We start from the raw sequence: 17291 nt of genomic DNA, 5'->3' as shown, positions 1-17291 counted from the left end.
CCCGCCCAGATGAACCCTCCAATAACAGCTTTTTATTTCCTTTCATTTTTCCTCCTTCTTGGGGGTGGGGATGTGAGCAGAGTGCCCAGATGAGTCATAGTTATCTGGCAAAATATCTAGATCCTCTAAATTAAAAAGAGAAAAGACAAAAATGAAAGAAAAAGAAGAAAAAGAAGGAAAACAAAGCAAAACAAACAAACCCACAGTCCCATGCAAACCTGTTTCTGTTACGCCTTTTGCAATTCCTTATTTAGAGAGAGAGAGATACACACTCACATACGCTTTACTGGTGCCTAGGGAAATGTTAAAATACATTTCGGGGCCTGGCTAAATAGAAATGCACTCTAAAAACACAGACACAGTATTTTGTTTTATCTGTTGCAAAAAAAAATGTATTTGATTACTTGGGTAAAATTACAGTATCTCTGTTGTTAGTAAGTATTAAATGTTAAAGAAATTGGACCCCCCCTTCCTTTCAACTTTCCAAGAAAGTGCATGTAACAGTCCAATTTTTTTGTGTTCCATACCTAATACAAAATAAACAAACACTATACCTGCTCTCTTGATCAAGAAGAAGCATTTGCTCTTGTAAAGGAACATATGTACATTTTAATGAAAGTGATATTTCTTATCGTATATACAAGAGCATCTACATTTTCTCCACTGATGGTTGTTCAAGATGCCGTACTTAGCAGCATTGTGTAATTCCAGCACACATTTTCTATTGTGAATATACCTACAAGGCAAAATGTTACGTCTCAGTTTCAACTACCAAAACAACACTTGTATTTTCTCTAAAGAATTCTGCGTGCTTATTACTGTACAGAAACTTATCAACATTGAGGACGACTCAAGTAAAAAGCACAATACAAATAGCAGTTCAAAACGGAAATGGTTAAATCTACAAAAAAAAAAAAAAGCAGGTTGAATTTTCCAATAAAAATTAAAAAAAAAAAGAAACCCAAAACAAAACAAAACAAAAAAAACCCCAAACCTTTCAAAGAACCACATTGATCAGTCTGTACTTTCAGTCCTTCGCTTAAATTTGTTCTGAAAGATTAGACGTGTTTGCTGATAAAATTTTTCCAGCAGGATCAAAGTGTACATTTATATACAGACTTTATTAGAGATCTAATGCATCACTGAGGCATTGCATCAACACCAGATTCATATTAAACCGGATATAGAAAATAAGTTAATGCCAGATTAAGACCGCCTAGCAGGGCAACTTGTGATTGCCATAAATGTTACAGCAAATTTACAGCACTCTAGTCAATTAGTATTTAGTCCAAAATACAGAAGACCAAAGTTAACGCTTGCATTCTGTTTGCAAAGCCAGGTTATATCACTAATAAATAAGCTTTCTTATAACTCTAGAAGTTGAACAAAGTACAAAAAGAATGTCTCCATAATGTTGTAGTTCATCGATCTGGGGGAACCAGGAGGGGAGGGGGAGGCAACCGTGGGTCTCTCTTTCTGAGCGGTGGCGCTCTTTCTGCAGCCAGAGTCGCTTTAACTTGTGACAATCTCTTTGCTGTCCTCCACGAAGCGGGTGAACCGGAAGTTGGTTCCGTTCTCGCTGCTGGCCATTTTCTGCAACCCGGCCAGGGGGGCGCTGGGCTCAGAGTTCTGGAGCTTCTCCAGATTTCCCGTCAGCCCACTAATAGGTGAGCTGCTGCCACTGCCCAGGCTTCCAGCAATTGGAGGGATGCCCCCGTTCTGAATGACGGAGATCTCATTGGCCTTCATGGCCAGCCCGTTGGAGAGCGCTGCTGCATACTGATTCCAGAACCCCGAAGGATCCCCACTTCCTGACCTTGCCGCCAAATCCTTCTGGAACATTTCTGGGAACTTGACAGGATTGCCTCCTAGAAATGTCATGGGGCCATCCACGGAGAGCCGCCGACCCCGCCGCGCAGGGGTGCTATTCCACATGTGAGTGCCCATGTGTACCTGAGATGAGGCAAAGGGGGGGGAGGGGGAAAGGGGGAAAGAAAGAAAGAAAGGGAAAGGGAGAGAGAGGAAGGGAGAAGCTTAATAGTTGAATCTGTCTCCGCTCATACCGCAACACTCGACAGAGCAAGTGGCCTACATGTCTACTCTTATTAAGTGCCAGACGGTGGAGAAGGAATAGGGAGCCGTCCACTGTGGCTGCCTCCTAATAACGTGTGCACTCTCCCCAGCCCTGGGCCCCCGTGCCTCTTCTGGGGCCAAGATGCCTGCCTTACTTACTCTTTTTTTATTACCCGTATTTAGCTTATAATGGCCTCAAGCAAGCTAGTCAGTCGCAGATAGCTCCTTTCAGGGTTAGAATTGTTATGTCCACTCTCATTGCAATGGTGAGTATTGTATCTGACACCCTTTACCCTATAAATGTCCTTTTCAGATGGGAAGAAAGTACCCCTCACAGATTGCCCGGTGGAGGGCCCGTGCACAGAGAGGAGAGCCAGAAAGTAATTATTCACCTCGCATTACTGGCAGCAATCTCCAGAGAAATACTCTGTCAACAGAAAAATGTACACAGTAAGAGCACTCAACTGTTGCTCTAGAACCTAAGCATATTTGCTTTATTTCCAACACATATCAGCGGGAAGTGTTGTATAATCAATTATCATAATACCCATTAGCAGGGCAGTGTGACGTTATTGTTTCTGGGGACGTAAGCAACGTGCTGGACTGCACGGTTATGAAAAATAGATGCATCCGCCGAGGAGGACGGTAATTATTAAGTGATATGGGCTGCACACAGGCCACGTGGAGGTCTTTAATCAATACCCCATGGCAACGCCGGGCTGTCTTCCTGGGTAGGTAAGGCAATTCATATGGTGCACTTAGCGAGACAGTGGGGATGGGGGCTGCTGCTTTGCTTAGGTGGACCAAATGATTCCAGGCGCTCACGCTTGGCGGGCTGCAGCCTGCCCCCAGTCCCTGGGTCCCTGCCACTGATCCTGACCCACACACGGGGCACCCGCGTTTCTCCGCTGTCAGCCCCATGTGGCAGGTGCCCTCACGAGAACTCGCTCCCTGCACATCCTGCCTCTGGGGAGCTGCTGGCCCTGGGAGCATGCATCACAGATAATCAATGGCAAACCAGCAAGAGGGCTGCTGGGTGGGTGGATGAGGGACAGACAGAGCGAGGTACCTTCAGATTGCCTTTTGTTGTGAAAGCTCTCCCACAAATAGTGCAAGCAAAGGGTTTCTCTCCAGTGTGAGTTCGCTCGTGGATCTGCAGGGCGCTCGACGAGGAGAAGGTTTTACCACACGTGTTGCAGTAGTGCTGCTTGGGGGTTCTCCTGGGCAGAGCTGGGAGCAGGACTGGGGACGTGGCAGAGGAGGACAGAGGCCCAGAGGGGACGTGACTGGTGGAGGTGTCCTTGCTGTCCTGAGGAGTGACATGCACGAAGCCATTGACCTCTGTTTTGATGAGAGATGACAAGGAGTTGGCGGGGATCACCGCCGAGGTCTGATTGGGGCCGAGGTTGGAACTGGGCTCAAAGAGCTGTGATGGAAGGTCCCGCATCTGATGTGTCAACATGTGCTGCTTCAGATTACCCTTTGTGGAAAAGCCGCGATTGCAAACTGTGCAAATAAATGGTCTCTCTTTGGTATGACTTCTGTAGTGAATGTCCAAGGCACTCTGACAAGCAAAGGTTTTGCCACAAATGTCGCAAGCAGTATTTTTAAATTTACCCCGGTCTCTGAAAGGGAAGAGGATCCCCAAAGAATCTTCCTTGATGATCTTCTCTGCGTGACTCGACGTCAGATCCAAAGCCCCACCATTCACGGGGGTGGGAGACAGACCGTTGGCGAGCTCGCTGGGCACTGCTCTCCGTGGTTTCTCCTCCACGCTGGGGGACTTGTGGAGCTCCTGGGTGCTGTTGGATGGGGACAGAGCCTGCATAGAAGAGGTAGACTCTGAGATGGCTGGGCTGCCAGCACTTTGGCTCTCCATATCACCACCCACCGAGGACGAGTCGTTGGTCAGGACGTCCCCCTCGACGGACCCGTTCTCCACGGACTTCAGGCTGGCCTGCAGCTGTTCTGCCAGGCCAGCATTGATCATCTTCATCTGATTTTCCAAAGCAGCGATGCTTGACATCTCCAGGGGCAAAGGCGAAGAAGATAAGCTGTCTTGGGATGCATCCGCGGACTTGGGCGTGTTGGGGATGCTGCCCTCGGGACAGTCCTCCATGTTTTCATCGGAGAAGGTGTCCAGCTCGTCGAAATTCTTCTCGTCAAAGGAGCCCGTGTCCGACTCCATGGACTCGGGGTAGCTGTCAGGGACCGGGGTGTTGGGGATCTGACCGCCCATATGCATTCGAATGTGCTGCTGTAGGACCACAGCGTTGGTGAACTTCTTCTGGCAGATGGGACAGGAATGCTGGACTCGGAGCGGGGGCATAGCCCGATGGACACTGTAATGGGTCTTAAGATTCCCTTTCGTGGTGAAGGCCCGGCCGCAGATCTTACACTTGAAGGGCCTCTCCCCAGTGTGCGTCCGGTAGTGCATCTTCAAGGCGCTCTGGCAACTGAGGACCCGGTGGCAGATGATACACTCATTGGGGTCGGCGGCCTTCTTGTCAATGTTCTCTACCAGCTGCTGAAGCTTGGAGGTCTCCGATGCCTGGGCTGAGTCCAAGAGTCCCCCAAAAGGAAACTTCGCCTTGAACTGCTCGGACATGAGCGGCAGCAAGGGGTTGGTGAAAGCCGCGGCACTGCCCGAGCCGCCGTCGGCCGCTGGGGAGCTCAGAGCGCTGCCACTGGCCGCCGGGGCCGAGCCGGGGGCCACGCCACTCTCTTCGCTTTTGCCACCAGAGGGCGGCCCGGCGGACCCTTCAGCTTCGTCCACGAGCCCACCCAGGTTTCTCGTGGCTGGCTCAGGGGCCCCGGAGTCACTTGTGACGGAGCCTGGGGGGCTGGTGGCGGAATGGCTGATGGGGATCGGGGCTGGCTCTTCGGTCTTGATGAAGGGCGTGAGGCTCGGGAGGGTCGGGGGCAACGGCAGGCCGACGGAAGTGGTCAGAGTGGGCAGGACCGGTTTGGTGTCTAGCCAGCTGGTGACCGGCTTTTCCGGAGGAATGGACATGCCATACGGGATGCCGGTACTCGTGGGGATATTGTCCAGATGCTCAGGCACGGGATAGGGGTTCATCTGGATATGAGGGTATTTCTCTTTGTGGCGCTGAAAGTGGACTTTGAGGTTCCCCTTGGTGGAGAACCTGTTCCCGCAGATGTTGCACTTGAAGGGCCTCTCTCCGGTGTGGGAGCGCAGGTGGATCTGCAAGGCACTGTCGCTCCCGAAGACCTTCGCGCAGAACCTGCACTTGTGTTTGAAGAACGCCTCGTCCGACGTGCTTTTCGCTTCGAAGGCGGTGACATTTGGTGGCTTGCTTTTTCTTTGCTGGGCCAAGGCAGACAAGGAGTTTAAATCCTCCGCAGTTGTTCCGATGTTGGGCAAAGGGCTGGGGAAAACCGAGTTAGCGGGGGCCGGCTGAGGTAGAAGTGGATTAGATGCAGGACTCAATAGACTGCTTATTGCAAAAGCTGGTGAGGATGCTGCCGAGGCTGCCGGGTGGCTGGCGTGCGCAGCGCCAGCGCTCGAAGCCACTTTTTCCGAGGCCGGGGTGGTAACCGCTGCCGCCAGAATGTTAATGTTGGGGGAAGAGCCGCTGTTGGGGGGAACGATGGTGTGGCCAGAGCTGCTCTGAGGTAGCTGGATGGGGGGGAGCTGTTTCACACCGCTGATGCTGGCAGATTGGCTGGCGAGGCTCTGTGCTAATCCAGCTGCTGCAGCCAGCTGCTGAGATAAATGGGAGCTGAGTGTGGACAAGGGGTTGGCAGATGTCCGTAAAGTACCTTGAGAAGGACTCGAAGATGTTGGCAAGTCTGCGCTCTGAGAAGCCAACAGCAGGATTTGGTGACGGATCTGTTCGATGAGCTGCAGCTGGTGAATCTGCTGCTGCTGCAGGGCCAGGAGCTGCTCCATGAGGGCGGGGACGGCCAGCTTGCCCCCGGAGGCCCCGCTGCACCTCGCTTCCTGGGAGAACTGGGCCACGGCCACCTTGGTGCTCTGCAGGTTCTCGATGATGACGTTGCTGTTGATCACTGAGAAGTTGCCCAGTGTCGTCAGGTCCCCGAGTTGAGGTAGAGAGGTTGTGATCGCTGAGGTACCTGTGGAGGGGCCGCCGCTGCAGCCTGGCGGGGGGGGGCCGCCACCGCCACCGCCGCCACCGCCCCCCGGAGCGCCACCGCCACCTTTGTTAGCCCCCGGGGCCTCCACCTCCATGGACTCCTCCCTGTGGCGGCCGTGGTGTTCCGAAAGGTCGCTGCAGTCGGCCTGATCTGTTTTGTGAACGGGGTCATTCATTTGTTCATCGGGATGCTCGGGAGGGGGGGGGGGAGAGAAGGTTTCGGGTGGGCTGGCTGGGCTTTCATTGACAATTAAAACTAATTGATTTTTAGTACAGTTCTTCTTGTGGAGCAGAAGATCTGATAATTCAAAGAACTCGGCACAGCACCGGCCACAGACGTGGGCATCCTTGCTCTTCGTGGTGCGATTGGGTTGACCTTTCTCTGCGTCTCCTGTGAACATCAAAAGGTGCAGGGTTAGAAAGGGGGTCGGGACGCACAGGGTCACCCATGACTTCAAAACAAGAAGGAGGGTGATCAATTGTTTTCTGTCTTCCAAACTCAAAACTCTTGCCCCCGAAAACCAGTCGATATCACCTAAGAACGTTCATAATTACATGTTGAGGATGTGGAGGAATTCCTATCAATCCGGTATCTCAGAGAGCCACGGTCTTCAGATAATCCATCAAAATATAAAATACTACGAACTGAAGACATTGGTGCATAATGAAATTCCATAGCAAAATATTGATTTCCAATATTTTATACACCTTATTGTCTACTCATCCAGAGAGGGTCCAGCAACCATTCTGAGGACTTATTAGTCTCTTGAGTTTCTGTCAACCTTATTCATTTTCAACTGATTCAAAGATATCTGTGACAGTTTGTTCTGTCACTAAACTAATTTGTAGTCATTCAGGTTCCAATCAGTTGTTGACGGGTGGGGGGGGTTGGGGAGGGGGATGCATATCGCCAAGCAGAAGACTGACAACTTAAAAATCACCTCCAGCCCCTACCTAGAACCCGAGCTAAGGCTGATCGGTGACAAACACACTTTTGCCACATCAGTAACAAAACCTCCAGACTGCTCAAGACTCCACTGAATACAAACAAGAAAGCAACACACACACACACACACACACACACACACACACACACACACACACAACAAAGAGAAAGGCAATGATCATAATCCGTTACAAGGCCTGCCTGGCACCTATATATCACCCCATGGCATGTTTATTTTTAAAATTAAAAAATGCAACCTTGGCTACTATTCCACTATTCAAGGAATATATGCCACTATGCTCCAAATGGCAATGTTATGCCTCTAAATATTTCATCAAAAGAGCTCTTTATATCTATAAAAACTGGCACAAGATTTACATTCTGATTCAACATCAACTTCTAGAAGGATGTGCAGTTAAGGGGAAGGGAAGAGATAATTCTTGGTTTAGAATTTGGAAAGGCTGTGCAATTCTCCTTGTCTGAATGCCTTTAAAAACAGTTTGCTCTTAACTGTTATCAATTGTTTAACAGATTGTCCTGAACCTTTCATTATAAAAATCCCTTTATTTCATGTTTGTTTCCACTGGTTGCTCAGATTTCTTCTCGCTAAGATCCATTTGTAAATTAAACATAAAAATCTCCAACTCCAAGCTAACATCCTATTCAAAGACAGGATGGAGCCCCATTGTTTGCCCAGCATGGGGAACACCAACTTCTGTTGTACAAATGGTGTGTGGTCATCTCCGAAGGCTGTGAAAAAAAAAAAAAACTGTTTAATTCAAGGATTACCTCCCTGCATGCTTTTCTGCAGAACTGAATCAGATAATAGTTAGTTTCCATGACTTCCAAATTGAATCTCCCAGAAAACTTGCAGGGGAAAAAAAAAAAAAAAGAAAAGAAAACTAATTGCAAATATGAATAAATACAAATTCAAAATGTTGCTTTTTCGGTAAACTTAAGAGTCAACTCCATAGAGCCAGCCATTTGCCTTTTCGTAGTAAACATCCAAAAAAGCTTGAGTACTTTTGCATTCCAGAAAATATAATTAATACCTAAATACTAACTTCTGGAAATTACTTTAACTCTATTTGCCTTGAGTGATGCCCAAGTTGATGAGAACCCCCGGTGAAGTATGCCAAATGTATGCACACTTTATTCACTGGGAGTGTTATTTGAGTAGCTAAGTTATACTTAACAAGCTAGCTTTTCTAATACCCATCTTTTAATCTCCACAAGGGTATAGAGCAAAATGCATTAACAATACCAAACAAATCTTAGCTGTAGCAGAAAATACCAATAATGATTCAGTTTTAATTTAATGTTTAATCATCCTAATTGGCACCGGATTCCTGTGCACATTCAAGGTGCTGTTTTAAGCACTTTCTGTCTCTCTCCCTGCCTTAAAATAATGTAAACAAAATATTAAACGAAATTCGCTAAAGTTATGTTGCTTAACTCGGGACAAAAATAATGTGACAAAAATTCTGTTTAAAGCTTCTTATTTTGACAACCAATTTTAAATGATGCATCCATTTCAGATGCTTATTTTAAACTAGGAAATGCAATTCCTAATATATTCAACAGAAATGTTATTTCATTCTCTTTGCACATTTCCATATGTAATGGTTATGTTTCCATCTACTTTTACAGCCAATTATGAAGGAACAAAAGCTATTCTGTTTGTTCACACATTTTCAACAAAATGCATTAAAACTATTATGTCAGCATGTTCTATTAAGCTCTGCATTCAGTGGAAAATACTTTTCAACCAGCTCACATTTATCAAAACATAAAGCCACTTTAAAACACAGTTTTGCTTGGTCAGCTGGGCTTAGACAAATAATGACAGATTCAGAACTAAATAACTAGCAAGGGAAATCAGAAAACTGACTTCATCAATTGTACACATTACAATGTAGTTGCTTCAAATATTTAGCACATCTGTGTTCACGATTAAAGGGCATTTTAATTCTTTATAACTTGCAAACATCTGATATTCTCATAATATATCGACAAAATAAAAAGAAGGTCACTTTACAGGATTTAGCTGATTATTACTTTCCTGGGCTCGAATTCTGGCATTTGCACTGCTTCAAGACTCACTTGAGAATTTTCAAGTTTTCAACCTGAACATTTTTAGATTTAGGATTGTGCTAACTGGACGGAAAATGTAGATGCTTAAAAATAAATACCTGCTTGCTTCTAAGAAAGAGACTGTGTTCAAAAGCTGCCCGTGTTTTAGCTTGGATTTTCACAACATTTTAATAAGCTGACATTTGATCTCACCTGAGAGTCGATTAATTTAATCTCCTGATGTTTATGAACACCAAAAAAAAAAAAATTCCAGTATCTATTTTGATTTATTTCAAAAGCAGGTGTCGCTATATTGTAAAAGCTCTTAACTTTATATCTGTCTGCATTCCAAACTGAACTGCAATGAAGAAGCTCAACAACAACAAAGACAAAGCATGAGGACTAGTTTGAATCTTTAACTACCAGAAAGAATATTTTAAGTTGTAATAAGACACACACACACACACAAACATGCTCTAATTCATTTTTTGACCGTCTGCTATCTTGTTTCTCAATAATCTGTTAACACAGGATTGCAACTGGTGACCCCATTATAGTAAATACAGTTGCCTTGCTCCGTGTACTAGGGTGAAAGTAACATTCCAGTTCCTTTTCTATGGTGTTTGCATACAAATTGATTTTATAATCCAAGTCAGGCAGGAACGTTTGAGAAGTAGTGGTTTGCTAAGTTTGTACACACAAAAAGATAGCTGGAATTTTTCCGGGATTTTTTTTTTTTTTTTTTTTTTTAGAGGATAAGGTGGTGAACTTACAGTTCCATCCATTTATACAAAAATCCCAGATGTTTTAGGTCTTGTACTATTTAGGTGCTTGACACCCAATTCAAATTTGTCAGTTTTTCATCATCTCAACCTAACATTGCAGAATAGGAGGCAGAAAATTGAAGTGTTCCAGCGTATCTGTCGACTGTGAAAACAAAAATAAAACTATGCCCCACACAGCAAGGTTTGGCCAGCCAGGAAAAAAACCAAACCAAACCAAACCAAACCAAACAAAACAACCCTATTCTACCACATTTAGTTTTCTTTTTTGGAGCTCTTCAGAAAGATCCTTCACTTTGGTTTCCATTACCTTACGATCACATTAACATTTTTAATAGAACATCGCACACGATTGTGATTTTGGAGCCTATAATTTTTACAGGCTGTTCCTTCCCGTAGACTAATTTAGAAAGGCCATCACCAACATTTTTGATTGATTGGTCTTTATCTTTTTATTATTAATATACATATATATGTTGTGGGTTTTTTTGCCCAGACCTGGGAAAAACCTAAATCTGAATGTCCAGCTTAAGATTCCAAAGAAATTTTAAACACTCCAACGTGTGCCCTGCATATTCTCTGTAATAATGTCTTAAGTTTCCCTCTATGTGATATGCAACCAAATGACACATCAGTGGCCCGCTTCAATTCCCTCCGTGTTCTGGCCAGGATTAGTGTATTCTCGAGTGGAAGAATACAAGCAAAATCTCTGGAAAAAAATAACAACACGGACAAGACACTCCTTTTTAAAGCAGGGATACAAGCCCACCTAATGCACACAATAAATGAAAGGGGGAAAATGTCTTCCCCTTGGATGAATCAAACTGAACACTAGATGGGGTTCCAGTTGCAAGGGTTTGTTCAAAAACTTCTTTGTGGCTTTTCCTATTCCAGTGACGCGTAAAAAGAGAGACTCCTTAAGGCGAGATCTAAACTTTGACTACATAAACATTGGCAAAGGCACAAGAAACTAAATCCCTGTTGTTTGAGGGTAAAACTGAGCTATGGGGACTACCTGTCAATCTTCCCCTTTGGGGGTCTGGCATCTGAGGGTGACAGGGGAATAAGGTTAGGAAAAGAAGCCAAGCTGATAAGGTGAAACTAAAATAAACTACCAACTTCCTGCTAAGTGACTAGCAAGACTCAATTTGGGGGTCACTGGGAAGATACTGAAGGACATATTATGATCTGGACCTTGTCACCTTTTCATGGGAGGAGACTAGCAAAGGTTAAAACAGCTCGACACATTTAGCTTTTCTAAAGCCTGGCACACACACTTTTTGTGTGTGGGGGGGGAGGGGTGTTGGGGCTTTAGGTAATTTACCGTCTCTGCTAAACTGCTAAATTCCTTCAGTTTTGGTAAGCTACGAAAATTCTGGAAGATGGGGCGAGCAGTATACGACGCGATGTCTTACAAACACCGAATTAAGACGGCAGGAGGACTTTGTTCTGGTTACTACAGAGAGCTGGGCTTTGAACCATTTCAAAAAACTTAGCAGACTGGGACTCTGCCGCTTGCTCGCTCGGGTTTCCACTAAGTTCTCCATGTGAGAAATGTGGGTTTCTGCCTTCTAAAAGGCTCCTGGTAAAGATGACTTTCTACCTGCAGATGCAGAAAGAAATGAAATAAAGTCCCCAAAGAATAACCTATAAATTGGCACTTGTCCCTATAAACCATAGGACAAACTTGATGTACCAGAAACCATGAGACCCTCACTATCACAAATTCACTTTTGCATCTACTCTCTCATGCCCAACTCTACTTTGCTTGTTGGTATGTTTGTTTTTAATGTTTTAGAAAGTATTTGCAGCCCGAAGCAAATCCCCCCAAAACAGTTTGCATTCTCTCATCCAGAATCTTCCATTATGCCACAAACTTAGAACAGGCCTGACTAAACATGAATTCTTTCCAACTGCCTTATCGTGCAGGTGTCGGTTTTTCAAAAAAAAGCAATTAATTATAGTTCTCTCTAACCTTTTGGGCCCAGAAATCAATGTGTTGCCATTAGCTGCTCACAATGAGTAAATTACTTTGGTAAATAATAGAATTTCATTATTAATATAAATAAGAGGAATGTTTATGATACTTTATATGAGTCAATGTTTTATCTCGAGTTCGTGATGTTTTTATCACTCTTCCAATATTATCTTTTCCTTGAAAAAGCTGAGCACCAAAATACTTTAATAAATGAATGGAATCTGAATGGTCCATCCCTCAATCTTCACACACACCTCTGAAACCCAGAGCTTAGTAAAGAACCCACATAGAAAATCATCAGATTCTAATATTCCCCATCCTCAGAATTATTCATCTCAGTAAATAATTTTTCCAATGGCAATCATCTTTCTACAAATAATCTGAGACTTGTTGAATACCATTTAAGAGGCAAGTAATATGTGCCATAATCTTGGTTTCATAAGAAATAGAAAAATTTCCCAGTTTAATGAAGGGGGTTCCTGGTACTACAGCTGAATTAAAATATGAACATTGGAAGACTGACCAAATAATCTTGTTTTCTTGAACTTGTTCTGAGGGAGTTATCTGTGTGGCTGTTTAGCATGGCTCTGGTTTTCTTTGTATGCACGTGCACACACACACACCCACACCCCCATACACATACACACACACAAACACACATGCAGCACACAGCACAACAGCCCTGGCTGCTCTCAGCCTGAGTCTCTGCTTCTGGGCTCCTGTGACTGGGGGCCCACAAACTTTTCTAGGTCCGACTCTAGGTAGAAATCAGCATGTGTGAGGTGCAAGCCTATGTCAAAGGCACCAACTAGATTTAATTCGGTTTGTTCGAGGTTTCATGGACCATATTTTCCGACCATTTTGAGACATAAGAAAAAGTAACACATTGTTTGAGGGAGGCACTGTCTTCTAAAATTGTAATAACCTTTTGGGGGAAAAAACCAAAACAAAACCCAAAAAAGAAAAAAAGCCCCAAAGCTCAACAACTCAGTGAAGTGTGTGTGTTCTGTGTCGGGGGATGCACTGAGATTGCTGAATTCCTTGCAGAAAAGGTGGCGACTTTTTTAAAGGTTACTTTGAGATAGGTCACGTATTCTCCAGCCCGTCTCCCCACTACTCTCAAATAAAAAGATGGGGCGTGTGGAAGGCCCTCCTGTAAGGCAAACGCTGAGGAGGATTAGTTGTGTACTAATATTATTACAACATACTAAATCCTGTAACCCTATTACAAAATCTACCCTCTAGGCAGCTTCCCCCAAACTTATTGTTCAACCATGTAAAAACAGTCATAACCTAAAACCATTACCACGGAAGAAAAAGAGGGGGTGGGGAGAGGTGAGAAAGAACTGGGAGGAAAGTGCTGGAGATGGTGCCCCTAACACTTTACTGCTTCTTAGGACAATGAACCAGCTTTGGGGGAGAAAAAAAAGGGAAGAAAAAAGAAAGAGAGGGAGGAAGAAAGAAAGAAAGGAAACTTGATTCAGTGACTTAATTAACTTACCTCAAAGCTCAAATAAACTAAAAAAAAAAAAAAAGTCCTAATAAATAATAATGGTAAGAGGTAGTGAACTCCTTTTATGCTATCGCTTTATGAGAAGCCTTAACTATTAAAAATTCCGGATTCAGAAGGCACAGGAGAAAGGCAAAGATCTAGCAGGCATCATTTCTCCGCGAAGCCCTAGTCTTTTTTCTCCTTTTTGAAAATGTATGAAATCAGTACAAATTGACAAAAAATTTTTAAAAACCCCAACAAAACAAAACAAAAAAGACAAAACAAACCCCGAAAAACTCTTTCTTCTCCTCCCGTTTGGTTTTTCCTACACAAATTGGGAACTTTAACAGTGTTCGGGGCGGAAGGTCTCACCAGAAACTTTAGGGAAGATGGGTGTAGGGGCGAGAAGCAGAAAAAACCAGCTGAGAAAACCCGGAAAAATATTCGGAGCTGTTCCTGCGGCCTGGGGTAATTTCACCCCAATTTATCTCGCGTCCCCGGTTTGGCCTGGGGTGGAAAGCGGGGTTCGGGGGCTTTTCTCAGCAGACTGAGAAATCGCAGAGACTCTGGGTAAGGCTGGAAGCTCGAAGAAGTACTGGGGTGGGGGGCAAATATTGTAAACTATTTTCTTAATCGGTCTCAGTTCTCCCCAATTTCTTACAGCCCCCCCCCCACGCCAGGAGTCCCGTTTCCCGACAGCCGGGGTGACGGGAGTGGGAGTCCCTTGGCTTCTCTGCCTGGGCTCTGCGCGGCTCCCCGCGCCCCAGCTCTACAGAGAAGCAGGCCTCTAGGGAAGGAGCCCGGGGACCGTGGGGCCCGGATGGCCGCAGTTTAGTGGACAGAGGTGCCGATCTAAGGGCACGCTTCTGAGCCCTGTCGGGATCCAGTTCCCTCCTCCATACCCCCAAATGCTGCCCGGGACTTGAGCATTCGGAAGAGCATCTGGAGCCACGGAGACCCCGCCGGGGTTGCCCTCGTCCTTCCCCGCAGCCGAGAGGCAAGCATCGTGCCGGGGACCGACCCGGGCGCCGCTCCTTCGCCTCGGGCGCTGGGCCTGGCAGCTCGGAGGCCCCTAAAGTGAACCACCTTCAGGGACAAGGAGGGATTCGAGGTGTCCTCCCTGCGTACCCCAAATCCCCTGCCGGGACCTCTCCTACTCTCGGCCTCGGCTCCCTCACTCAAACTTTGTTCTAGACTTGTTCATTCCCTTCGGGACCCCGCAGTTGTCGCCTCCATCCGAGAAAGCGAGTGCCTCGGTTTCGGGGGGGAGGTTCTCCTCTGGCTAGAGAGCCCCCCCAGCCCTGGAAAAAGACCCTCACGATTCCTGGAAGCACGGGGTACCACGATTCTCAGCGGACACACACCCAATCTAAAGGTTTCTCGGGGGCGAGGGGTGGGCTGCGTGTATTTGGAGAAAAGATGCGGGGATAAACTTGGGTAGCCGGACCCCAACACTGTTCCCGGTCCGCCTGCACTGTGTCTCGGAAGCAACCAGCAGCAAAGAGCACTCTCCGCCCCTGCTGCGACCCCGGCGTGTCGGGCACCGGCGCCGCGACACAGGTCCCCGTCTTCTGGCAGCTCTGAACCCCTAAAGGCACCCCATTCCCCCGCGTGGGCCCAGGTGGAGTGTGAGCGCTTGGGGGGGGCGCGGCACAGGGGGCTCCCCCGCGCTGGGAGTTCAGCCCTGAGCACCAAGTAAACTTCCTTCCCGCAGGCAGCAAGGCCGGCGCGGCGGAGGCCGGCCCGGGGGCCCCCGGCACGGCGCGGGGAGCGCGAGGGGCCCCGGGCGGCCGACCTCAGCCCGCCCCGCGTCCCGCCAGCCACCCGGGCCCCGGCCGCCGCTCCCCGGAAAAGCTGGGCCGGAGCAGCCGGGCCCGCGTGCCCGCTCTCCTCCTCCCCCCCACGCCAGGGAGGACCCAACAACTCCGGAAAGATTCTGCCAGGAGAAGTGTTTGCTCTCCCCAGGCCAGGGGGAAGCCCAGCGCAGGCAAACTGAAAATTAAAAAGAAAAAAAAAGAAATAAAAGAAAGAAAGAAAGAAAAAGGAAGGAAGGAAGGAAGGAAGGAAGGAAGGAAGGAAGGAAGGAAGGAAGGAAGAAAGGAAGGAAGGAAGGAAGGAAGGAAGGAAGGAAGGAAGGAAGGAAGGAAGGAACGAAGGAACGAAGGAAGAAATACGCCGTGTGGGAAAGGCGAGTGGGGACCCGGCGGTGGCGGCGGCCGGGGCGGTGGGCGCGGAGGCCAGCCGCGTGTGCGTGGGTCCGGGTGTGCGTGAGTGTGAGTGTGAGTGCGTGTGTGTGCGTGTGTGTGTCCGCGGCGCGGGCCGGAGCACTCACCATCTCGCCGGGGGAGCGAGGCCACTTCGGGGTCGGATTGGAAATGTTGAGGCTTCGCTTGCTTCCTCCGCGACATGCTGGCTCAAACATCAGCTGGGGCAGAATAAAAAATTACTAAAAAAAAATCTTCTCAAAATTACGGAAATCGAGCGGCGGCGGCGGCGGCGGCTCCCCCCGCCCGCCGGCCCGCCCGCCCCCTCCCCGGCTCCCCGGCCCCGGGCGCAGCGCGCATGTGTCCTGCTATAATTATGATTATCAATAATGCATTGCGATTAATCATAGAGGGGCTCTTTGAAAGGCGATTGGCACCGGGCCAGCGCTATTCAAACCCGCTCGCCTTAATCAATTAGTTCGTGATTTGCTGCAGACCCCTGTCTCTCCGCGCGCTGGCCCAATAAGCCGGCCGCGGGGCTGGCTCTGCGCGCCGCGCCGCCCGACACTGGGTTAACCCTCTTCGCGACCGCCCGGGACTCCGGGCCCCGGCCGCCGCCGGCCTTCCTCTTCGCCTGTGCGCGCCCGCGCCCCGGCCTGCGTTCCCCCCCCCCCGAGCCCCCCCCCATCCCGGGCTGGGCCGACCCGAATTAGCATGCCCTCCCCGGAATTAAGCCTCCCGAGTGGGGGGTGGGGCCGGGCGGCGGGGGCTGGAGACCCAGGCTGCGGGCGCTAGGCGAACTTCCCAACTCCGGCGCTAGGCGCGCCGGCCCGCGGGGGGAGGGAGTCCCGTGGCGGGATTTGGGGGGAGGAAGTCCCGTTTCGTGAGTGTTTCTTCGTTTCTTTAAGAGCTACCAGAAAGCAGCCCACCCCCACCCCATAAAAAAAAAAAAATAAGCGAGTGGGGAAGAGCCAGCCCCACGCCGGTCCGCCTACTGCCCGCGGCCCGGCCTCCCTCCCGCTCGCCGCCTGGCTCGGCGCTCCTTCGCCCCGAGTTCTCCATCCCCTGGATCGCGGGCTCGCGGGGGCGCGGAGAAGAGGACCGAGGAAAGGTTTGGGAACATGATGGGTTTGGGGCTTTTGGAGGGGGGAGGGGCAACTCTCCCGCCACCCGGATCCTTCTCAAAGGGCCCCGATCCTCCAGCCTCTCGTTGCTCCCTCGCTCCCTTTCTCTACCTCGGACATTCCCAGGACAATTAGGGCTGAAGTTTTCGGGAGAAGCAGCCCCGAGCCCGTGGGATAAGGGGCGGCCCGGCTCCGCCCAGGACCCCTCCCGGACCTCCCCCCCGGCTGCCCCGGTTGGCTGCAGGGCGCGTCACTCCGCGGGGAGGCGGCGGCGGCGGTGGCGCCGCCGAGCCCGGGGCGGGCGGAGAGCAGGGACCGGCCTGGGATCCGAGTTCAGCTCCAGCCCGGGGGAGGGGAGGGGCCGCCGCTTACCCCGAACGCTGCAACCCGCCCCTGGCCTCGGGAGGCGCGGCCCTGGCGGCCGGGCCGTGGGCAAAGCCAGTCCTCAGGACCCCTGGGCTCCTTGCCCTGGGGGGAGGGGGACCGCGCCCCAGGCTCCTG

At 48.8% G+C, this 17291-nt stretch overlaps 1 protein-coding gene and 1 long non-coding RNA gene across 3 annotated transcripts in view; one reads left to right on the top strand and one right to left on the bottom strand.

Moving 5' to 3' along the window:
• Nucleotides 1–371: 371 nt before the first annotated feature.
• Nucleotides 372–15887, bottom strand: SALL1 (spalt like transcription factor 1). The gene is made up of 3 exons (XM_025852420.2): nucleotides 15795–15887; nucleotides 3143–6582; nucleotides 372–1953 (listed from the first exon to the last, which is right to left on the bottom strand). The coding sequence occupies exons 1-3, from the start codon at nucleotides 15868–15870 to the stop codon at nucleotides 1513–1515; spliced, it is 3957 nt and encodes a 1318-aa protein (XP_025708205.1). The 5' UTR covers nucleotides 15871–15887; the 3' UTR covers nucleotides 372–1512.
• The window catches only part of LOC141371098 (uncharacterized), a 20177-nt gene continuing 18771 nt past the window's right edge, over nucleotides 15886–17291 (top strand). For both annotated transcript variants that reach the window (XR_012375737.1, XR_012375736.1), the window contains exon 1: nucleotides 15886–16777. This is a non-coding gene — a long non-coding RNA (uncharacterized lncRNA). The remainder of the gene's footprint in view (nucleotides 16778–17291) is intronic.

The sequence above is a fragment of the Callorhinus ursinus genome, unplaced genomic scaffold, assembly GCF_003265705.2.
Source record: "Callorhinus ursinus isolate GAN/ISIS: 27379988/994484 unplaced genomic scaffold, GSC_fseal_2.0 scaffold56, whole genome shotgun sequence".
Lineage (NCBI taxonomy): Eukaryota > Metazoa > Chordata > Mammalia > Carnivora > Otariidae > Callorhinus > Callorhinus ursinus.
The sequence above is the reverse complement of the archived record's forward strand: the minus strand, read 5'-3'. Positions and strand labels throughout refer to the sequence as shown.

Bases quoted from the DNA above. Each gene is read 5' to 3' on its own strand.
- SALL1 (XM_025852420.2), bottom strand. From the start codon at position 15,870: ATGTCGCGGAGGAAGCAAGCGAAGCCTCAACATTTCCAATCCGACCCC. The intron at 6,583-15,794 runs GTGAGTGCTCCG...TGATGTTCACAG, and splicing joins CTCGCTCCCCCGGCGAGATG to GAGACGCAGAGAAAGGTCAA. The intron at 1,954-3,142 runs GTACCTCGCTCT...GCCTCATCTCAG, and splicing joins CAACAAAAGGCAATCTGAAG to GTACACATGGGCACTCACAT.